At 46.1% G+C, this 24,130-nt stretch overlaps 1 protein-coding gene across 7 annotated transcripts in view; it reads left to right on the forward strand.

The window, feature by feature from the left end:
- The first annotated feature begins 15,865 nt into the window (after positions 1-15,865).
- The window catches only part of THADA (THADA armadillo repeat containing), a 375,449-nt gene continuing 367,184 nt past the window's right edge, over positions 15,866-24,130 (forward strand). For all 7 annotated transcript variants that reach the window (XR_011386667.1, XM_051842959.2, XM_070069193.1 and 4 more), the window contains exons 1-4: positions 15,866-16,022; positions 19,755-19,854; positions 20,153-20,247; positions 22,121-22,251. Coding sequence is in view for 6 of the 7 variants with exons in the window: in XM_051842959.2 (XP_051698919.2) it covers positions 19,779-19,854; positions 20,153-20,247; positions 22,121-22,251 (302 nt within the window). In the remaining variant the exon portion in view is untranslated. The remainder of the gene's footprint in view (positions 16,023-19,754; positions 19,855-20,152; positions 20,248-22,120; positions 22,252-24,130) is intronic.

Raw genomic sequence — 24,130 nt, forward strand, 5'->3', positions numbered from 1 at the left:
TCTTACACAGCTGCTTCGTCAATTAGCTGATTCCTGACTCAACCTGTGATTGGAGGAGAACAGCGTGCTCAGCATGTGGGCAGCAGAGCACGGATTGGTGGGAGTGGACTATAAAAGCGAGATAGAAGCGGGGCGCGGGGGAATTCGCTTATGCGCAGCAGACATCTCACAAGAATGCGGACACACCAAGTGGAATGCGGTTAGAATGCGGTTAGCAAAGGAGCAAATTTGAGCGCACAACACAGAGTCATTCGCTTAAACAACAGCATCTGGTCCGGTGTCGTTCTCCCGCGAGCCCGCGGAGGAGCGACAAGTCCGCCTTGGTGCTAAGAGCTCAACCATCTCCACAGACGAGCTTGGAGAGTTTCCCTGGGGACACCTTTACGAACCTTATAAGGACGTCTCCCTCAGTCTCTGCCTTTGTTTCTCCATTCAATTTCATCAAGATTCCGTCCAGCTCTGAATCAGTAACACATGGGCTGCAGCCAAGCCCAAGAGACACAAAGGCAAGCACCATCCTTATAGACCGTTCTGTTCTCTGGGCTTTTCTGAATATAAAACTGTGCCGCTTCTAGCCCAGCACCTGCCTCCTTCTTGTTTTATCTTTGATAACACAGATGCTGAATTTCCTAACCTGGCACAGTTTTACCACGGAAAACTCGAAATGCAGTAGGCAGTTTGGGGGGAATTGTGACACGAGCAAGTTTGTTCATTTGAGATGAATCTGAGTACAAAAGCATGCAGAAATCCTCACACAGAGATTTCTTCATTATTTTTTAAAGATTTATTATTTATTTGAAAGGCAGAGTTATAGAGAGGCAGAGGCAGAGGCAGTGAGAGAGAGCGGGCGAGCGAGAGAGATCTTTCACCTGCTGGTTCACTCTCTAAATGGTTGCAACGGCCGGAGCTGGGGTGATCTGAAGCCTGGAGCTTCCTCCAGGTCTCCCACATAGGTGCAGGGGTCCAAGGACTTGGGCCATCTTCTACTGCTTTCCCAGGCCTCAGCAGAGAACTGGATTGGAAATGCAGCAGAAGGGACTTGAACTGATGCCCACATGGGATGCCGGCGCTGCAGGGGGCAGTTTTATCTGCTATGCGGCTCCACAGAAATTTCTTAAAAGAAAGAAAATCCTGTTAACCTGGGAAACAACCCCTCCTTTGTTTTTGTACTTTGGCCCCAGATATGATTTTTTGTTTGTTTACTAAGAAAGTTATAGTTTATTCAGGTAGTAAATTTAACATATACATACTTTTTTTTGTTTTTTTTTTTTTGAGAGAGAGAGAGGTCTTCCATCTGTTGGTTCACTCCCCAAATGGCCACAACGGCTGGAGCTGCGCCAAGCTAAAGCCAGGAGCCAGGTGCTTCCTCCAGGTCTCCCATGTGGGTGCAGGGGCCCAAGCACTTGGGCCATCTTCCACTGCCTTCCCGGGCCACAGCAGAGAGCTGGACTGGAAGAGGAGCAACCGGGACTAGAACTGAGATATATGGGATGCCAGCGCCACAGGCAGAGGATTAACCAAGTGAGCCATGGTGCCAGCCTGAAAATTCTTTTGTTTACCAAACTTAGGGTTAAAAAACAAAAACAAAAAAACCAGACAGTAAAAAAAAAATTATCTCCTTACTCAAGCTATACTTAAGTGAAACAAGTTAATACAAATATCTCCCTATAATGGTATACTTTCTAAGTTTAAAAAAGACATTCTCGCCGGCGCCGCGGCTCACTAGGCTAATCCTCCACCTTGCGGCGCCGGCACACCGGGTTCTAGTCCCGGTTGGGGCACCGGATTCTGTCCCGGTTGCCCCTCTTCCAGGCCAGCTCTCTGCTGTGGCCAGGGAGTGCAGTGGAGGATGGCCCAAGTCCTTGGGCCCTGCACCCCATGGGAGACCAGGATAAGTACCTGGCTCCTGCCATCGGATCAGCGTGGTGCACCGGCTGCAGCGCGCTGGCCGCGGCGGCCATTGGAGGGTGAACCAATGGCAAAAGGAAGACCTTTCTCTCTGTCTCTCTCACTGTCCACTCTGCCTGTCAAAAAATTAAAAACAAACAAACAAACAAAAAAAGACATTCTCACATGCAAACACAAAAACAAATGTATCAACAGTCTCCCAAAATATTTTTTCCAGGATTCTACCTTTGCAATCTATATTTCCCTTTTTGTTCCTGACAAGTCTCAGGAAACATTGGTGGAAGTGGCTCATGTATATAGCCATCTTCAGAGTCCTATTGTTGATTTTAGAATTTCTATAAGCAGCTACTTTGTCTAAAACTAAAACAACAGCAGCAACAAAATCATAATGGGGAGGGCATTTGGCCTAGCAGCTAGGACACCTGCATGCCATATCTGAGTGCCTGGGTTCAATTCCTGGCTCCAGCTCCTGACTCCAGCCTCCTGTTAATGCACACCCTGTGAGGCAGTGGTGATGGCTCCAGTAGCTGTGTTCTGCCAGCCATGGAGGAGGCCTGGATTGACATCCCAGGTCCTGGCTTCAGCCTGGGCCAGGCCAGGTGTTGCAGGCATTTGGGCAGGGAACCAGCAGTCGGGAGGTCTCTCTGTCTCTCTCTCTCTTTCTGTTTGCCACTCAAATAAATAATTGTTTACATTTGTAGAAATGTCATGGGCTAGCATTGTGGTGTAATGGGTTAAGCCACCACTGCCTGCAATGTCAACATCCTATATGCGTACCACCTTGAATCCCGGCTGCTCCACTTCTGCTAATGTACCTGGAAAGCAGCGGAAGTCAGCCCAAGTGCTTGGGCCCCTGACATCCATGTGCGAGACCCAGTTCCAGGCCCCTGGCTTCAGCCTGGCCCAGCCCTGGCTGTTGCAGCCATCTGGGGAGTGAACCAACAGATGGAACATCTCTCCCACCCCACCCTCTCTGTAACTCTGACTTTCAAAACAAATAACTAAATTTTTAAAATAAACATAAAAAGACTCCCTTGATTACCCTTGATTTAATTTTATGATGATTCATACTTAAAAAGAAATAAGTATTGTCAAGCAGGCTAGACTATCACAGACTTGAATTTATTCTTGAAATTTAAGCTTCTTAACAGAAATTAAATCATTTCAGATGGCTGTCTTACTTCCTCTTGCCAAGGCCTGCAGGCTAACAATAGATAAAAGACAGGGCTTATGCTGTGGTATAGCAGGTAAATCTGCTGCCTGCAATACCAGCATCCCACACGGGCACCAATTCGGGTCCCAGCTGTACCACTTCTGATCCAGCTTCCAGCTAATGCGCCTGGGAAAGCAGTGGAAGGTGGCCCAAGTGCTTGGATCCTTGTACTCACATGATAAACCTGGAAGAAGCTCCTGTTTCCTGTCTTTGATCTGGCCCAACCCTGTCCATTACGGCCGTTTGGGAAGTGAACTAGTGTATGGAAGATCTCTCTCTCTCTCTCTCTCTCTCTCTCTCTGTAACTCTGCCTTTCCAGAAATAAATAAATCTTTTTTTTTTAAAAAAAAAGACTTATACTGATAGGTGTTATTTGGGTTAGTTGATGATTTCAAAATACTTAAGGACAAAGAGCTCTCCTGACTAGCACATGAACCCTTCAAAGATGAACAGCGGGTGAAAGGACCTCGAGATGCTTTTCTGCTATCTAGAGAGATAGAAATAAAAGTGAGAGTTTAACAGCAACAAAACCCTTCATGACAACTTCCCCCAAGAGCAAAGAGAAATTAGCCGTGATATGGAATCAACACTGATGGGGCATTCTTAAGGATTGCTGATCATATTTCCAAATATATCCTACTCGCCAGATATTTGCAGCTTGGTCTCTCATTTCCTCCAGGTCTTTGTTCAGATAGGACTTTATAATGCGCTCTCCCCTGCCCACCCTACATAAAACAAGAAGCTTCTCCCCTCCTCTCCTCTCCTGCTTTTTTTTTTTTTTTTTCCAGTTCATCTATCATCTGTCTTTCTCCAGTGGTTCTTTGTTATTTTCCGTGCCTTGAAATGTCTAGCACACAATAGTATGGAATAAACACTTATTAGATAAATAGGATATGCTTTCCTAACTCCATTGCACTTGGAAGCATTCATTATTCATTAAGTAAACAGTGTCTTTTACCTTTCAAACATACCGTTGACATGTGATGATCAGCAGTGGCTTAACCCCTGTCTTTAAGGAGGTTATGGGTTTGGTCAAGGGAAACACTGGAGAGGAACTTAGTGATGAAAGCACAAATGCCGCTCTGCAGAACCAGACAGCAGGCTCATCCAGCTGCACCTTGAAGGAATCGAGGTGGAATCCTCCCAAAGCCACGAGGGACAAGGAGTTACTCCAGGGGAAGAATTAGGAGAGTGTGAGGAGTGTTCACACAAAGAGAACCACCTACGGAAAGACCAAGTGGTGAGAGGATGCGGCCAGACCCAAAGACCTGTCTCTCCCCAAACATCCATTGCCTGCCAGGTCTGCGCGGGTGGCTCCTTCTACTGAGAATGGCTGGAATGCCACTCTGTTGACCACTTGGTCATCTGGCCACTAATTCCTACATATTGAAAAACTCTTTGCTAAGTAGATTTTCCTAACTCACAAGAGCCAAAGGAATCACTTCCTTCTTTGATCCTCATTATGATCAGTGTTTTCTTCTATGATAGCCTTAGCAATGGCTTTATTCAACATTGGATGGAATTCCTTAAAGAACAGAAGGTAGGACTTCTATCCTTTGTGTCCTTAGGACCCCAAAGGGGCTGATATAGAAGTGGACACTCTCTAAATGCAGAATGAACGAGTGAATTATTAATTCTGCTTCTGAATGTCATTTCCTGGTTCTTTTTTTTTTTTTTCCCCTGGTTCTTTTGTTTGGAGAAAACTGGAAAATCCCAGGGCTTTCTTGCATCGAGACAAGGGTGACCATGCTATGCATCTGAATAGTCAAAACTAACATGGATCTGGATATAAGCAGATAGGGGTATAGCTGTGGATGTAGGTGTATCTATGTCAATCCATCCTTGTTCTAGCTCTTGCCTGACTAGTCAAGGAGGAAAGGAACCACAAATGAGCCTTCCTCTATGAATGTGTTAATTCTTGTCTCCTGTTAGTTCTGAAGCTGAGATGGGGCCTTACACACAGGATACTGGGGGATTGCCTCTGGTGCAGGGGTGGGAAGATGTAGAATTGGTGAGGATGCCAATACACAGGCTCCCCAAAAGCTTCAGCCACTGTCTTGAAGTCCTCAAGCACACATAAGCCCCACAATGATGGGAAATAGCCAGGTCCATTGGCACACCAGTGGTTGGATGTAGGCCTCCCAGGAAAAGTGTGTGTTCAGGCATGGCCACAGCACCCCCAGAAGCTAGGGCAACAAGTCCTTCTTGGAAGCAGGATCTCTGGCTCCATGGCAGTATTTTCCATAGTCACACAATCTCCTTTCAATTAGAGTAGGCTCTGTTCACATTTCTCTAACCAGAGTGTGCATATTTAAAAATATATGGAAAACTTCAACGAGGCCTGCTGGAAATCAGCACATTGGAAAAACACTGCAAGTGCACTTTTCCCGGAGATATTATTGGAATATGAAGCTACTGATATGCACTTTCCTTAAGTTTGATGGGCAAGGCTTTTATGCCAGAGCTTTGGGGTTCTTTTTAATCCCATAAGCTATCTAATATTTTCCATGGCAGATTGCAGATCTCTCTCTCCTATGAATTTCATTTTTTCCATCACTTTTCCATGACATCAGGAGCCGACTATCCAAATTTTACTTAAATGGATTCAGATGGTGGTCTTATTCTTTAATGTTATCCTTTATGTTACAAAACGATTCTTGAAAACAATGTTAAAACAATGAGCCCAATTGATTTCTTGAAATTTTTCTAATAGATTTCACTGAGAATTTTATTTTTATCTTTTATTTTGTAAAAACAAAACAAAAAAACAAAAAACCAAGATTTTTGTTCTCTGTTTCTTCTGGATCATTCTATTCCACCATTGCTTTTTTCTTTCTGGCTACATTATTTAAAGTTTTTCTTTCTTGGCTCTTTTCTTTCACAGTTGACATGGATATTGTTATCAGCAGGGTCTAGAGGTCACCCAGAACACCCTAAGGGTTACTTCTGCATAAAACACTTATAAACAGTAGACAAATAGTCTGCTAGGCTCTTAAGTCTCAACTTTTGGCTTATGGTTCTAGGCACTTATATCTCCAGTTGTCACTTGATGTTGTGTCCTTTTTCTTTGTATTTTTGTTAGATTATAACAGCATCCAGGTTAGGACAGCATAGTTTGCTAAATGTTATTGGAGCACGTCTTGGCCAGCTTCTATAACAAGGACTAGAGGAGTAAGGGTAGTATCAACCCTTTGGGATTCTGGCATCTGATGGGGTACAAATTCACGTAGAACATTTCAGTAGGAAATCGCACATGGAACATAGCAATTAGGCCCAAAGAGCTATGGGAGGGGGCCGGCTCTGTGACATTGCGGGTAAAGCCACTGCCTGCAGTGTCAGAATCCCATACAGGCATGGGTTCGAGTCCTGGCTGCTCCACTTTCAATCCAGCTCCTTACCAATGTGCCTGGGAAAGCCACAGAGCATGACCCAAATCCTTGGGCCCCTGCACTCATGTGGGAGACCCAGAAGAAGCTCCTGGCTTCGTATCGGAGCAGCTCTGGCTGTTGTGGTCGGTTAGGGAGTAAACCAGAGGATGAAAGACCTCTCTCTGTTTCTGTGTGTGTGTGTGTAACTCTTACTTTCAAGTAAATAGATAAATCTTAAAAAGAAAAAAAAAAGAGCTATGGGAGGACAAACAACAGGACATCAGCCTGCTCTCCAGGGCTCTCCAGGCAATGGCAGCCTCTTAGGAGGTGTGTAAGAGTCAGCCAGTCTCATATTACTGCAGTGCAAGAGGTCTTCAATTATGTATTCTGCAAGAGCTACGCACACATTTTCATTTTGGGCACCCAAATAAACCTATCTTTTAATTCTATTTCCCGTGAACTTTTTGAAGCCCTCTTGTTAATATGTGCAGGCCACAAAGGGGAGCTGAAAAGGCACCCCATGGAGGTATCCTAGATCTTGACAAGCCACATCTGCTGTCTTCTGAGGGCCAGAAGGACCCACGTAAGACTTTCAAGCAGAGAGAGCCCTGTATTTTGGAAAAATCATTTCCACAGGACCAGCGGAGTCGTGGTTCTCAGTGTGCCCTGGACAGGCAGAGTCAGCAGCACTTGGGAACTTGTCAGAAATGAACATTCTCCGGCCCCACTGCGGACCCGTTAGCTCTGAAGTTCTGGGAGCCGGGCCAGGCAGTCAGTGTTTCAGCACGCCTCCCAGCGGACTCTGCTCTGAACCAGCAGGGAACATTCGGCAATGCCTGGGGCCTGAGCTTGGATTAGGGGAAAGTAAGCAAGGAATTCATGTTGGTTTCAACATTAAAAACAGTACTGGGGAGGGGGGGGCTGGCACTATGGTGTATTAGGGTACCGCAATCCTCAGTAATTAAGGTAAGTAGTATTTTCTAAAAATCATATTAACGCAAAATCCATGATGAACAAAATTTTGAATAAAGACAGGTGGGTGGTGGTTTCAGGCCCCTGTGTGCTTGTGCAATGGGACAGCTCTTTCCAATCAGCTTGGGATTCCCCAGGTCTACATGGCTTTCACATTTTACATCAGGCAGATTCACGAGTATGACAAAGGCTAAGTGAGCAGATTGAGTAAGTTGGGGTTCAGGACTAACTTGTGAGACCCATATTCCAAAGAGCCCCAAGCTCAGAAAGGTGCCAGACTTGGCTTAATGCTCTGTTCTGTTTTGAAATTATACTAATTTTTAAGAAGGGGCTCTGCATTTTCATTTTACACTGGACCCTCAAAGTTTCTCTAAAATTACTTCTGGATGTCTCTTTTTTTTCCTTGCAAATGTTACATTAGCATAGAGTGAATTCAGTCTTTTGTTGTTTTTGTCATTGTAGCACTTTAATTAACTTTTTCCATTGGGTTCAAAATACGAGAGCACATTTTGGCAAGTATGTTAGGGCACACATGTTTCTCCTTTTGTTTAGCACAGTTCAGGTCTGGAAACATTTTTTGATTGTCATGGCTGGGGGATGTTACTGGCTTCTAGGGGGTAGTGCCAGAGATGCTGCTAAATGTCCTACATGGAAAGTCCAGCCCCATGACAGCGAACTGTTTGGTTCAAAATGTCAATAGTGCTGATGAGGAGGTTTTTAACAACGTCTGGAATTTGGACAATATTAGAAAATATGGAGCTACAAAGAACTTGATGATTAATCAACTGGGAGACAGTGGATTTTTTAAAAAAGATTTATTTATTTGAAAGTCAGAGTTACACAGAGAGAGAAGGAGAGAAAGAGAGAGAGAGAGAGAGAGAGAGAGAGAGAGAGGTCTTCCATCCGCTGGTTCACTCCCCAAGCGGCCGCAATGGCTGGAGCTGGGCCGATCTGAAGCCAGGAGCGGGGAGCTTCTTCCAGATCTCCCACATGGGTGCAGGGACCCAAGCACTTGGGCCATCTTCCCCTGCTTTCCCAGGCCACAGCAGAGAGCTGGTTTGGAAGTGGAGCAACCAGGACTTGAACTGATGCCCACATGGAATTCTGGCATTGCAGGTGGCGGCTTTACCCGCTATGCCATTGTGCTGGCCCCAGACCGAGGCTTTTTGACAGAAAGAAAGATTCCCAGAAGTTTTGCTTGCTTGGGGAACAAATTAGCATAGAAAATTCAGGAGGAGGAGCGAGTTAGGTAGAACTGAGGCAGAGGTAAAAAGTTGAAGTAGGATATCCAAGTGGAGATGCTTATTTGAAGGCAAGCACCTGAAATTTTGAACATAGAAATATTAGAATTGTCAATAAGTACTGCCATCATGGCCCTCCATCCCCTGTCAAGAACCCTGGACAATTCCACCCCCTTGCCTGGGAGAATGGATGTCATAGCTAAACCAGGAGACAAGCAAGGCTATTTTTTGGCTTTTCAAGACCCACATGATTGTTCTGAAACTCACAATGGAGACATGGCTTTGTTCATTTTAAACATTTAAGTCCTGAAGAACTCAGAGTGTGGAGTTCAATGTCATGCTATAAATAATAGTCTAGGGAGAAGAGGCACAGACCAAGGCACTCTTTTCCTGACTGTGGCTGACTGATGTCACTTGCTGCAGCCCACAGCATGCCCAATAACCAGTGGGTGCAGAAGTACAGTGGCTCAGTCCCCTTGCGTGCAAACTGCAGAGCTCCCGGTAGAACCGGCTGCGGCCTCAGCTGCACATTCAATCCAATTCAACTCTTTCTGACCGGCTGTGTCCTCCTGTTCCTTACAAGGGTGGTCCTCAGGACTCCCCAGTAACCCTCTCCCATGCAAATCTCTGCCTCCACTCGGTTTCCTGGGGAATCAGTCTAAGACAGTGTTCAACAAATATTTGTTCAGTAAATGATGCATGAGCTTTTCCACTGTAAACTATGTGGATCCTCACTCACAAGCAGAGATGTTGTGAAAAACCTCTGACCTTTATTTGTACATTTAACATTTTATTTTGTCATCTCAAGTCCTGAAAGTTTACCCAGCCCCGGGGTCATGCCGGACTTCTTGGTGATGATAGTATCAATGTCCAGTTGTTGTGGTTGTGCTGCCATTTGACCACCAGATGGCAGAGGTGATACTTGGAAAACCTCCCTTGTTGACCCTGGGTCATCCACTCCCAAGATTTAACACTAAACCCAAATTACCCATTTCGTACCATTAATTCCCAAGCCCTTGTAATCATGGCATTGTTTCATTTTGTAGGGAAGTGTCACTGCCACATTGGCCTTGTTTGCATATTAAAAGGAGAGTTTGGAATATAATGGAAACTGTACAGCCACTGCCGCTTTTTGAACAAGCTGCTTTATCAGTTAAAAAATAAGTAAATAATAAATAAGAATTCCAGGTCTGTTGTGAGAAATAGATGAAGATGACTGGGGTAGAGGGGAGGGCTTGCTGGAGTCCTCTCCAGCCCAGGTGAGCTTGGATATGGAGGGTGGGGTCAGGTCCCTGTGGTCCTTAGGCCTCTTTCCCAGCTCCTAGAGCTGGGTGCTGGGTTAGGGAATGTTCTCGAAGGCAGCCCTGGCTCCTGACACCTGCGTGCCAGCCTATGCCAGCCTCGTGGGCCTGGCAATACCCCTCCCTTGCCAGGCCCTCTGAAGTGTGTTCCCCCTTTCAGAACAGCACAGAGGTTTCTGCCTGCTGGGATGTGGGCAGGCAGTATTGTTGCTTTCTTCCAAGAGGACACAGTCTGTGCCATTGCTGCACGGCGTGCAATGAGATCACCACTGGCTGTCAGGGAGTTTTTCATGCTGAAGCTAGAGGGTCCTCACCCTCCCCGCCTGCATTCCTCCCTGCCCGAGGGAGCACAGGGGTACCCCACGGAGTCTGGCACAGGTTTGCTTCCATCAGCCCTGAGGCACTCAGCTGGTGGGCCGGAGGCAGACCACCAGACTGAGATCGGGGAGTGAGGAGTCTCAGTGTCTACCCTCCCCCCTTTTTTCCACTTGGGGAGCGGGTCAACATCCTATTGGTGGTGTCATCCCACACGTTTAGTAATTTAACACATACATTTATTATCCTGCAGCCCCAAAATGGGTCTCCCAAGGTTAAAGTGAGGGTGTCAGCTGGGCTATGTTTCCTCGGGAGACTCCAGGGGAGATTTTAGTGCCTTTCCCAGTTTAGGGGCTGCTTGCATTCTTTGGCTGGTGACCTCTTCCTTCTGAGCACATCTCTCAATCCCTGCTTATGTCGTCATCACATCTCCTTTCTCCACCTCTGATCCTCCTGCCTCCCTTTTGTAAGGGCTCCTTGTGATTATATCGGGCCCATCTGTCTGACCCAGAATAACCTCATTTTCAAATGTGTGATATAGGGGCCGGCGATATAGCACAGTAAGATTAAGCTACAATCTGTAGTGCTGACATTCCATATGGGCACCAGTTCGAGTCCTGGCTGCTCCACTTCTGAGCCAACTCCCTGCTAATGCTCCTGGGAAAGCAACAGAAGATGGCCCAAGTCCCTGGGCCCCTGCTACCCACGTGGGAGACCTGGAAGAAGCTCCTGGCTCCTGGCTAAGGTCTGGCCCAGCTCCAGTCATTGTGGCCATTTTGGGGGAGTAAACAAGCAGATGGAAGATCTCTCTCCCCCCCACCCCAATTCTAACTCTGCCTTTCAAAAACATAATCTTTTAAAAATGCATGTTAATCTCACCTGCAAAGTCCTTTTTCCCAAGGAAGGTAATACATTTACAGCTCTCAGGCTGGCCACGTGGACGTGTCTGGGGAGATTTAGCTCAGTTTACCCAGAGGGTCTGAGGTCTGGGATCAAAGGTGAATGAGAAAAATACAACAGAAGGCCACCTGTCAAGCACATTGTGTGCCAGAAACGGTGACTGACTCCTTACATGTGATAGCTCATTGAATTCTCACATCAAGGTGGCACAGTAGGTATTATTCCAGTATTCTTAAAAAAGATTTATCTGGTGGGTCACTTCTTGAATGGCCACAACAGTCAGAGCTGGGCTGATCCAAAGCCATGAGCTTCTTCCAGGTCTCCAGTGGCCTAAGGACTTGGGCCATCTTCCACTGCTTTCCCAGGCCACAGCAGAGAGCTGGATTGGAAGTGGAGCAGCCGGGTCCCAAACCTGTGCCTATGTGGGATGCTGGAACTGCAGACGGTGGCTTTATAAGCTGTGTCATGGTACCAGCTCCACAACTTTGTTACTATTTAAGACAGTTCCCTGATACAAAAGTTAGTAGCCCAAAGAAGCATTTCTATTTCTAAGCGAATGACAATTAGAAGTGAACAGAAATCCAACTGAAACCACAAACCCTGAGGCTCTGGGGCTCAGTGCAAAGGAAGTAATCTCCAACAATGAAGGCAACAAAAATCAAGATGATCTTGGCAGAGGGGAGAGGCAGAACTGAAGAAGCGAGGTAATGTATCATGGGCCATCAGCCAGTGTCCACGAAAGCCTCAGGGGCAGTGGAGCTTGGTGGTCTATGTGTCCTTGGATCTCTCTTGCTCCCTTGCTTGGACTCAGAAATCTCGTTAAGACATCAGTCACCTCCAGAACTAACTGGGATTTTAGGAGATGAGTGGGGGTGTAGATTCAGAGATCCCGGCTTCAAGTAAATATCTTGGAGGGATCTGGGGAACTCCGGCAATCCTGTTGATGATCTTGACGAAGAGGCCACAAAGTTTTGCTTGTAGCCTTGGAAGCCAAGAAAGGCGAAGGCTCCAAATGGCCTGGCCCTGTGATCAGGCAGCCACAGGGTGGGATGGGTGGCTGTGGCATACAGACCCTTGGCGAGAACCTGCGACAAATGCAATACTACATTGCACAAAATATATGTACAGGGATTACTTTTTTTTTTTTCAAAGATTTATTTATTTATTTGAAAGTCAGAGTTATAAAGAGAGAGAAGAAATGGAGAAAGAGAGAGCGAGAGAGAGAGAGAGGTCCTCCATTTGCTGGTTGACTCCCCAATTGGCTGCAACAGCCTGAGCTGCGCCAATCTGTAGCCAGGAGCCAGCAGCTTCTTCTGGGTCCCCCACGCAGGTGCAGGGGCCCAAGGACTTGGGCCATCTTCTACTGCTTTTCCAGGCCATAGCAGAGCTGGATTAGAAGCGGAACAGCCAGGACCTGAACTGGCGCCCATATGGGATGCTGGCACTGCAGGTCATGGCTTTACCCCCTGTGCCACAGTGCCTGCCCTGAGGGATTACTTTTCATGATTTTATTTAGTTTACTTTTACCATGTCATTTAACTGTGTTTTCATTAATACTTTTATAGAGTCAGGATGACTAACTCTTGCCCATGGGATCATTTTTATGAATAAATTATACAGTTACTTTTAAAAAGTTTTTGGTTCAACGCAGTGCTACTGTCTTAAAAGAAAAAAAAAAACTGAAGCAGAAAAGTTGAAGCAGTCTCAAGTTAGAAATGCTGCCAGGTAGCTAACAAAACCAAAAGGATATCTTATTCAATTGTGCTACTGCTCAGCCTTTACAAGCAAACTTTCTCTTGTCTCTACTTCCCCCAGGAGCAACCACTCCAAGTATCCAGTCCTGGAGTACTAGAGTAGGAGTACTAGAGTACTAGAGTACTTTACTTGATCTTGACAGTTTCTCTCTAGAGTCTCTTTAAAACCCATTCAAATCGGTTTCATGTAAACTTCTCTTCTCCCCACCACTCCATGAATGGCAACTTCATCCTTTCAGCTGCTCAGGCTAGACACCTCAGAATCATATTTTTGACTTCTTTCCCTTATTTCTTATCCTTCCTAAAATCCTACTAGTTTTACTTCCAAATTACCGAATATCTACAATCTGTGCACTTCTCACCCTCCACTGCTATGCTCCTTGTCTAAGCCAGCAGCACCTGCCCAGTGCACAGCAATTGCCTTCTCACCGGTCATTCTTTTCTTTCTTGTCTATCTTTTCATTTTTTTTTTTTTTTAATTTGAAAGGCAGAGGGGCATAGAGAGAAAGAGAGAACTCACTGGTTCACTCCCAAATGTCCATCACAGCCTGCAGCTGGGAATTTGATTTGGTCTCCAGCACAGGCAGCAGGGATCTAAGCACTCAAACCATCACTCCTGCCTCCTGGGTGTGCAGCAGTAGGAAAGGCGATCTGAGTAGAGGAGCTGGGACTTGAACTATGCACTCCGAAATGGGATGTGGGTGTCCCAAGCAATGATGTAACCCTAGTGCCAACCCGCCACCCCTCACTAATCTTGCACCCATCATAGTCCCTTCTGAACTAAGTGGCTCCAGTGATGCTTTTTTTTTTTTTAAGATTTATTTATTTGAAAGTCAGAGTTACACGGAGAGAGAGGAGAGGGAGAGGGAGAGGGAGAGGGAGAGGGAGAGGGAGAGGGAGAGGGAGAGGGAGAGAGAGAGAGAGAAAGAGAGAGAGGTCTTCTATTTGATGGTTCACTCCCCAGTTGGCCACAATGGTCGGAGCTGCACCGATCTGAAGCCAGGAGCCAGGAGCCAGGAGCCTCCTCTGGGTCTCCCACATGGGTGCAGGGGTCCATGGATCGGAAGTGGAGCAGCCGGGTCTCAAACGGGTGCCCATATGGGAAGCTGGCACTGCAGGCCAGGGCGTTAACCCGCTGGGCCACAGTGACTGCCCCTCCAGTGATGCTTTATGGATGTAAATTAGATCCTACTGATCTTTGGCTCAAAATGAATCCCCATGTCACTGGAGAGTGAAAATCAAAGTCCTTACAATGACCCGAAGGCTTTACATAATCAGAACTCCCTTGTCTTATTCCTTGCTACTTACTCCCTTGCTCACCTCACTCCTGCCACCCTGACCTCCTTGCAGTTCTCCCAACAGGCAATCTCCTGCCCCAGGTCCTTTGCATTGGATTTCGCCTCTCCGTTCCTACATCACTCCGTTCCTACATCGCTTGCAAATCTTTACTCAGTGATGCCTCCCTGACCATCCTATTTAACAGGCAACAAGTCTCCCCCGTGTCATTTTCCAGCTCCCCACCCCATAGCATTCATCACCTTTTAACCTAAATGTTTATTGTGTTTGTTTCCAACTCCAACCACCATTGTGCGGGCTAAAGAGTGACACTGTCTGTCCCTTAATTTCAAATGGTTCAGTCAGAACCAAAAAGGGCTTCGGATCCACTGAGATCTATGTAATGATCTCAGTGGGACTGAAAAAACAAATTTTTTAAAAAAACTGTAATAATAAAACATTTTACGTGTACTTTACCATAATTAAAGCAGAAATTCAAAGTCTCAGAACCTTTGTGGAGTAACAAATATTTAAGACAATTTTATTTCATTTGTGTTTGTGTACTTATATGTAGTTGGACCCAAAGTAGAATGCATTTCTTACTAGCAGTCCGTTAAAAATATTAGAGAAAATTACTGTAGAGAAAGTTCCACATACACTCATCAGTCGAGATGCACAAGAGTTCAAGAGCAGCACTGTTAGAGGAAAAGCTGGAAATAGCCCACGTGTGCAGGTGGCAGCATGGACACCTAACTGTAGTGTATTAATCGATGGGATAATGAGCAACAGGGAATGACAGAATGACAGCCACCTGCTTTTATGTGGGCGAATCCCAAAAACAATGCTCAAAGGAGCAAACTGCTGGGCAATACACATCCAACTCCAGAAATAAGGCTCAAAACCAAACAAAACTGTATCTGGTTCAGTGACGCAGAAAACAAGGCAACTCAGAGACGCCATCGCTTAAAAAGTCATCATTCTGTCTGAGGAAGATCGGGCGGGGAAAGGATGCTTCCCAGCACTTGCCGAGTTACCGCTGCTCAGATGGCATCGCGTGTTTCCCGATCTTGTCCCTTGCCCCGGCGCCTCGAGGAGTGCGCGGCGCTGTCGCTTATTTCGGAAGGAAAGAATCTGACAACTCGCGCGAGCTGCGTAATACGCGTATCCTAACGCGGGGACGACGCCCCGACCACACAGCTCACGGTCTGCTGAAGGAGCAGGTGCACCCCGGCACACGTCCGTTCATTTGAGCCCAAATTCTTCGCGCCGCTTCGGTTAGGTTCCTGCCCAGTCCTCTTCCCCCAGCTCGCAGGCTCCAAAGGCGCCGGGCTCCTAGTCCCCGCAGCCGGGGCTGGTTTTCTCCCCATCTCCGCGCCGGGTAAACCGCGTGGGAAGAAGGAGGAGGAGGGCCCTGATTGAGGTAGACAGGCTCCTCCACACAAGGTGGGTGCAGAGCCCGCAGTCCAGGCTGCGCAGAAGTCCCGTGGGCGCGGTTCCAGCCCACTCGGTCCGCCCCGGTGGCTCGCCGTCCAATCAAATCCGCTTGTCACGCCCACCAGCGGTGACATCACGGTTGACCGGCCTCCTAATTGGAGGGTCTGCTCCCGCTTCATATCGCGATGAATCCTCCTCCAGGCCCTGCCTCCCTCTCTCCTCGGCGACCCGGTAGTCGATCACAGACCACGTTGCGGGCCACGGAGAAGCGGCAGAACTAGACCAGCTTCCGGGACTCGTCAGGACGGCCGCGGCTCGGCTCGGACGCCCACGGGCACTAGGTTCGGCTCCCAGGCGTGATGCCTGTCAGACCCGCGATGGCGCGCCACTCAATCTTCTCAGCGCAGCCGGCCGGTTTGCTAGGACCATCTGGCGGGTCGCACCAATTCCGGCCTTTTGGTATCGCCCGCGTAGGGCGACTGTGAAACTGATTTCCGGTCGCGTAGATCTCCATGGAGACAGCGCTTTAACCAGTTTGTTCACCTGTCATTCCTCCCACTCCACGTGGTTCGGAAATTGCCCAGAGAATGTTTGTGGGCGTCAGCCAGAAAGGTGTAGGTGGGAGTTAACCGCGTTCTAAAGGGAAGCTGTAAGTGGGACCCAGGAGCAGAGGTTGGTGGGCACCTCCGGCCGCCTAAGCAGGACCTTGGGGTGGAGGCTCAGTTCTCCTGGACACACGTGTGTGACACCCCGTGAGCTCGCATAACCACCGAGTCCATTTCTGTGTCAGTCCCGAGGGTTCCAAGATCAGATCCTGCTACAGCTCATCATTCACCAGAGAGCAGGCTCCCAGGTTGCCTTCTCAGTCCCTTCTCATTTTGTACCGTGGTCACTTCCCTAGGGAGTGAGCCTCAGCCATTCCCCTGGATGTAACTTACTGAATTCCTCCCTGGGCGATGCCAGGCCAGCTGCTTCCAATTTTAGTAGCATTTTTGGTTAAGTGGTTGCTCACATGCTATTAAAGCATTGCTTTACTTTTTCCTTTTTTTTTTTTTTACATCCCAAATGGACCATGGTTTCTTAAGTGTTAGAGCTAAGCATGTCACTTTGATGTAGAGTTGAATTCAGATATCAGATCGTCTACCTTTCTGCGATATATTCCTTCTATGTCGTCTCTGACCATTGTTTGTTAATTGAGTCATTGATTTAGTCATCAAATTTATTAAACACCCACTGTTTGCCAAATGCGGTGTTAGGAATCGAGAATCAAAATGAACAAAACAGATTAAAGTTGCTGCCTTCATGGAGTTTACTGCTAGGGGAGTCAGACAATATGCAATGTATGGGTTATCCCAATTTCAGTAAAGTGCTGTGAAGAAATGGAAGTGGTGTGTGTGTGTGTGTGTGTGTGTGTGTGTGAGAGTGGTGCCGTTTTAGATAGAGCAGTCGTGGAAGACTCTTGGGAGGTGATACGAAGCAGATCTGAGTGATGAGAAGGAGCCAGCCTTGTGCAGATGTGGGAGGATACCTGATTCCCCTTAGGTGGGAATAAGAGCCTCAGGAGGAGGTATGAAGCCCTGAGCTGGTGAAGAGGGGACCGATTTGACAACAAAGAGGAAGGCAAGACCGGATTATTTCCCGGGGGTGGGAAATGTCCATCCTGGGGGCTGTATAAGGCCTGTGAAATCGTTTGGTCTGACCCTGCCAAGGCAGCTGTAGGCAGGATGTGAAATTCAATACGTCTCATATAAGAGGCTAATTTTTTTTTTTTTTTTTGACAGGCAGAGTTAGACAGTGAGAGAGAGACAGAGAGAAAGGTCTTTTTCCGTTGGTTCACTTCCCAAATGGCTGCTACAGCTGCGCCAGCCGCCGCGCTGCGCCAGTCTGAAGCCAGGAGCCAGGTGCTTCCTCCTGGTTTCTCCTGCGGGTGCAGGACCCAAGCACTTGGGCCATCCTCCACTGCCTTCCTGGGCCACAGCAGAGAGCTGGACTGGAAGAGGAGCAACCGGGACACAATCCAGCGCCCCAACCAGGACTAGAACCTGGGGTGCCGGCGCCACAGGCAGAGGATTAAGAGGCTAATTTTTAAGTTGTTCATTTTGTATGACTCTCAAATAATGTTGTAAATATCCAAAAGACCTTTGGTAGAAAAAAAAAGTTTTCCCACCCCTGCTTTTAGGGGCTTGAAAACTAAACTTCTGAGTTTGGGTTTATTTTATTTATTTATTCTGACAGTAACTGGGAGCCTTTGGAAGTTTTTAAGCAAATAGGCAATTTGGCTTGGTTAGTGTTTAAGGTAGATTTGATGACTGGAGAGATGGAGGCCAGTGCAGAAGTGAGGACAGCGTTAGGAGCTCTGTCAGGCATCTGGGGGAAAAAAGTGTTCAGTCAGCTTCTGTTTGGATAGTCCCAGTGCTGGGAGATTCTCTGTTTACAAGGTAGCCCATTCCGTCATGGGACCATAGCGTTCTTTCATGCTGAGCCGGAATCTGTCTCCCTGAACCTTGGGCTGATTTTTCCTTACTCAAAAGAAATTAGTGGGACAAAGGAAATCTACTTGCTTTTGTTGTTCGGAGCTGTCCAGCAGCTGTTGTAAGTCTCCTGGCCTCCTCTTCTCTCCAGGCTCGACACCTTTGCTGTCTGAGCTGTTGACTGAAAGAGATGCCCCCTAGGCCCTTCAGACATCTGCTTGTTCCTCATCACGGCTCATGAAAGTGGCCAGCAGCACGGTCCATAGCGCTCCACGTGTCTCCTGACCTGTGCACGAGACTGAGCACGCAGGCACTGCCTTGGTCAGGCCGTCTGCTCGTGTGGGTTACAGCAGGGATTGAGTGCTTTTGGCTTGCATCTTGAGCTGTTTCAAACCATATTTCACCTCCCTCTGCTTTCCCATTCTGTACTTCAATGTGTGTTTTTCTAAGCTAAATCGAGCATTTTACCTTTATTTCTGTTTCATCTTGGTAAATTTCATATTACTAATTATTCCAATTCATTGAACTGTTTTTTTGTTTTAGGAGTTACTTTATTTATTTGAAAGATAGAGAGAGGGAGAGAAAAAGAGATCTTCCATCTGCTGGTTCATGCCCCAAATGGCTGCAGTGGCCAGGGCTGGGCCAGGCCAAAGCCAAGAGCCAAGAGCTTCTTCTGGGTCTCCCACATGGGTGGCAGGGGCCCAGGGACTTGAGCCACCTTCCACTGCTTCCCCAGGCACATTAGCAGGGAGCTGGATGGGAAGTGGAACAGCCAGGATATGAACTGGTGCTCATGGAATGCCAGCATCACAGACAGTGGCTTTACCTGCTTTGCCGTGACTCAGGCCTGGTTGAACTGTTTTCAGTACTGATTGTGTCATCCATATCCCCACAGCTTTGCGCCTTGTATACGTGCATAATGTTATGTCCTTTGATCTTTGTGCCAACAATCCTAAAAAATGCAAAGTGTGCCAAGATAAGATTCCTGTGGCGTTTCCCTAGTGACTTCTCTCCAGATAGTCTGGAGAGAATAGATTAGTGTATAGTGTATATAGTGGGGCTTGGTTAGCCCGTTCTAAACCCGTTGGTCTGTTGACTTGCAAGTACACTCACAAGCACAGTATACCAAAGTTTCCTTTACCAAAGATTTTGCAGGTATCAGCATACAATGATGTCTCCTGGAATGTCTGTCTAACAAGTCCTGAGATTAGTGTGACTCAACTGAAGTTTGGAAAATCTATGATGGTTTCTTTTGTTTTTATAGAAATGAGGGTTTGCTGTATTATAAAATATAAAGTAGTAGGTAAAAGTAACTTTATATAATAACATACTGTTCTTGAGGTTTCAAAAAATTATTCTTCTACAAAGGAGGAATCTTTGCTCCTCAGGGGGATTTGGAGACAATTTTTTGGTTGTTTCAACTTGGGGAATGGAGAGGAGGAGGGGTCCTGCTGGCATCTTGTGAGGCCAAGGGTGCTGTACACCTCCTACGATGCATAGGACAACAGCCCTCCACAAAGACTGGCCTGGACCAAAATGTCAGTAGTGCTGAGGTTGAGACACCCTACTTTAGACAATGCCTTAAACTCTTCTTTCTTGTAGTGACTGCTGTAAACTCTATTTAAAATGGGTGTGAAGAAGAAGAGAGACATGCAAGTTGCTGCATTGACCATTTGTCATCAAGACCTTGAAACGTTAAGATGTAAGTGATTTCTGATTTCACTTTATTATAAGATTAACATACAATATTTTCTAATTTACAAGCAGTATATTTTAATCTCTGAAGTACCACAGCACATAATGTTTAAACTCTTTCTATTTAATTTTTCTGTGTTTATTAAATTCAGTTTTGGATGTAAAATGGTTTCTAAAAGTTCTATTTCTACACTAAATTCTACCTGTTTTTTGGTTTATAATTTAAAAATTTTGTAAAGTGCATGACAAACAAACTCATTCATAACTGAGGTAAATAATTAAAATTATGTGTGTGTATTCTGTAGCTTTTGCTGATGTGGAAGGGAGAAATCTGGCTTCTTTGCTGTTACAATGTGCACAACTCACAGATGGAGTGTCACAAATCCATTATGTTAAACAGGTAAGGATGGGTTGGTATTCAGGGATACATCTTGAAGATTATCATGCTGCCATGAATTTGAAAAATTTAAATACTGACAATTTTTTTAAAGATTTTATTTATTTATTTGAGAGGCAGAGTTACAGACAGAGTGACAGAGAGAAAGGTCTTCCATCCACTGGTTCACTCCCCAAATGGCCACAATAGCCAAACTTAAGCCTATCTGAAGCCAGGAGCCAGGAGCTTCCTCCGAGTCTCCCACGTTGGTGTAGGGGCCTATGCACCTGGGCCATCTTCTGCTGCTTTCCCAGGCCATAGCAGAGAGCTGGATTGGAAGAGGAGCAGCTGGGACTTGAACCAGCGTCCATATGGGATGCTGGCGCTGTGGGATGGGGCTTTAACCTGCTGTGCCACAGCGCTGGCCCCTAACTGACAGTTTTGGCTCTCAATCATTTAATATCAGTTTATCATAGAGTTTTTCTTTTCTGTTCATTGTAAAAGATCCTTTTATTTAAAGCTATAATAAACGCCATATTCAGACTTTTTCCATAATAGGAGTTGTAAATAGATAGGAGATGCTTGTCTGTTTTTTTTGTGTGTGGAAATATTTTTTTTAAAGATTTATTTATTTATTTGAAAGTCAGAGTTATACAGAGAGAGAAGGAGAGGCAGAAAGAGAGAGAGAGAGGTCTTCCATCCGCTAGTTCACTCCCCAAATTGCCGCAGTGGCTGAAGCTGCGCCGATCTGAAGCCAGGAGCCAGCAGCTTCTTCCGGGTTTCCAACATGGGTGCAGAGGCCCAAGGACTTGGGCCATCTTCTACTGCTTTCCCAGGCCATAGCAGAGAGCTGGATCGGAAGTAGAGCAGCTAGGACTCGAACTGGTATCCAAATGGGATGCTGGCACTGTAGGCGGTGGCTTTACCTGGTATGCCACAGCACCAGCCCGAGAAATAATTTTTTTTAAAGATTTTTTAGTTGTTTGAAAGGCACAGTGACAGAGAGAGAGACACAGATCTTTCATCTACTGGTTCGTTCCCCAAGTGGCTACAATGCAAGGAGCCAAGAACACTATCCTGGTCTCCCACATGGCTGGCAGGGATCCAAACACTTGAGCCATCTTCCACTGCTTTGCCAGGTGCGTTAGCAGGGAGGTGGATCGGAAGCAGAGCAGCTGCGACTCGAACTGACATTCTGATGTGGGATGCTAATGTCATGAGCAGCAGCTGAACCTACTATGCCAATGCAGCAGCCCCTGTGGAGATAAATCTTAAAAAATTAACCTGAATATTCAAAAAATTTTTGCAAGTATATTTAAAGTTTAATTTAAAATATAAAGATTATCCTTATTAGTATTTCAATAGTAGGATTTACCACCTGAGCTTTCATTGTATTGTTTTGGAAAGTAATTAAATGTGTTTCTAGTTTTGTTTTTTTTTAATATTTTTTAAGATTTATTTATTTTATTTGAAAAGCAGAATTATAGAGAGACAGAGAGAGAGAGAGAGGCCGTCTGTCTGCTGGTTCATTCCCCAGATGGCTGTAATGGCTGGACCGGAAGTAGAGCAGCTAAGACTTGAACTGGCGCCCATATGGGATGCCGGCACCGTAGGCAGTGGCTCTACCCACTATGCCACAGCGCTGGCCACAATTTCTAGTTTTTCAATAGTGCTACAGATTTTCTGTACATTAAACCAGTAACAGATCTATGATTCTTTCTGGGTGTATGGATCAAAAAGGTTAATAAATACTAAAATAGATTTTTAAATCAGTTTCCTTAACAGTGCAGCATGGAAAACATGTTGCATCGTAGTGAGAACTTAGGAATATCTGTGACTATGTTACTTTACAATACTTGATATTAGAAAACATTATTTTAAATTTTTTGGTTTATAGATTGTGCCTTTCCTGGAGAAGATAGATAAAAATGGTGCGTGTGATCCCGTGGTTCGAAGTTGCTTCAGTGTTTTAGCAGGCATTTATCTTTCTTTGAGTCTAAAGAATCCCTTGAAGAAAGTATTGGCAAGGTAAGGGAAACTAGAAATTCCGTGTTATAAATGTTGAATTTGACCGAAAGTGACTGAAGTTTCTTCCTTGGTTTTATCAAACTAAACTGAACTATATCACTAAAATTTTATGCAGTCTCTTTCTTTTTTTTATTTTATTTTTTCGCAGAGTGGACAGTGAGAGAGAGAGACAGAGAGAAAGGTCTTCCTTTTGCTGTTGGTTCACCCCACAATGGCCGCCGTGGCCGGCGCGCTGCGGCCAGCGCATCGCACTGATCCAAAGGCAGGAGCCAGCTACTTATCCTGGTCTCCCATGGGATGCAGGGCCCAAGGACTTGGGCCATCCTCCACTGCACTTTCAGGCCACAGCAGAGAGCTGGCCTGGAAGAGGGGCAACCGGGACAGAATCCGGCGCCCCGACCGGGACTAGAACCCTGGTGCCAGTGCCACAGGTGGAGGATTAGCCTATTGAGCCGAGGCGCCGGCCTCTTTCTTTTTTCAATCTGTCTCAACTGTGTGAGAATGTAAAAAACCTTAGAGACAGGCCTTAAAAACAGGCTGTGGGCTTTGTTATGGACATAGATTGCTGACATCCAGCTTGATCCATTTGTATTTATTAGCTATATATTTTTAAACTATTCATTGAAAGGCAGAGTTACAGAGACAGGGAGGTGAGATCTTCCATCTGCTCATTAACTTCTCAAAGGGCCGGGACAAAGCCAGGGACCAGGAACTTCATGGAGGTCTCCCACATGGGGGGCAGGGGCCCAACTTGGGCCATTTTCTGCTGCTTTCCCAGGCACATGTAGCAGGGAGCTGGGCCAGAACTGGAGCAGCTGGGACATGAGCTGGCAGTAATATGGGATTCTGGTGTTGCAGGTGGCAGCTTAACCAGCTGTACCACAACACTGGCCCCAAGTTATGTTTATTTTTAAAATTTTTAAAAATTTTGTTTATTTTAGAAGAAGAGAGGCAGAGGTGGCTCCTGTCAGCTTTTCATTTTCCAAATGCTTGCAATGAGTGGGGCTGGCTAGGGCTGGGCTGGGGCTGAAGCTAGGAGCCTAGTATTCAATATAGTTCTCCTATATGGGAGAATTAGGAACACAAGTATTTGAGGTGTAACCTACTGCCTCCCAGGTGACATATTAGCAGGAAGCTGGAGTCAGGAGCTGGAGACAGGAGTCAAACCTAGGCATTCTGATATGGGACATAGACATCATAACCCACTTCTTAATTGCTAGGCCGGATATCCACCCCAATTTATTGGTTATATTTAAATCTGTCATTTTTTTTCCTCTACTTTTTCTATCTGTTCTTCTTCTTTTTGTAAAAGATTTATTTATTTGAAAGGCAGAGTTACAGAGAGGCAGAGGCAGAGAGAAAGAGAGAGGTCTTCCATCCGTTGGTTCACTCCCTAAATGGCCGCAATGGTCAGAGCTGGTCCAATCTGAGGCCAGGAACCAGGAGCTTCTTCTGAGTCTCCCACGTAGGTACAGGGGCCCAAGAACTTGTGCCATCTTCTGCTGCTTTCCTAGGCCACAGCAGAGAGCTGGATCAGAAGTGGAACAGCTGCCACTCCAACTAGTGCCCATATGGAATGCCGGTTCAATGTGAAAATTTTACACAATATAGAAGGATACAAAATGAAGTGTGAGGCTGCTATTTTACTCTTTCTGGCTTATCTTAGTTTCCTTGATAGTTGTCACTTAAACAATTTTTTTTTACTTAAAATATTCATTCATTAATTTGAAAGGCAGAGATGTCCATCTACTGGTTCACTCCCCAAATTCACATAACAGCTAGGGCTTGACCAGGTTCACCTGGGAGCAGAAATTCAATCCAGGTCTCCCATTTGAGAGGCAGGGACCTAACTGCTTGAGTCCTTACCTGCTATCTTGTG

The sequence above is a fragment of the Oryctolagus cuniculus genome, chromosome 2, assembly GCF_964237555.1.
Source record: "Oryctolagus cuniculus chromosome 2, mOryCun1.1, whole genome shotgun sequence".
Classification (NCBI taxonomy): domain Eukaryota; kingdom Metazoa; phylum Chordata; class Mammalia; order Lagomorpha; family Leporidae; genus Oryctolagus; species Oryctolagus cuniculus.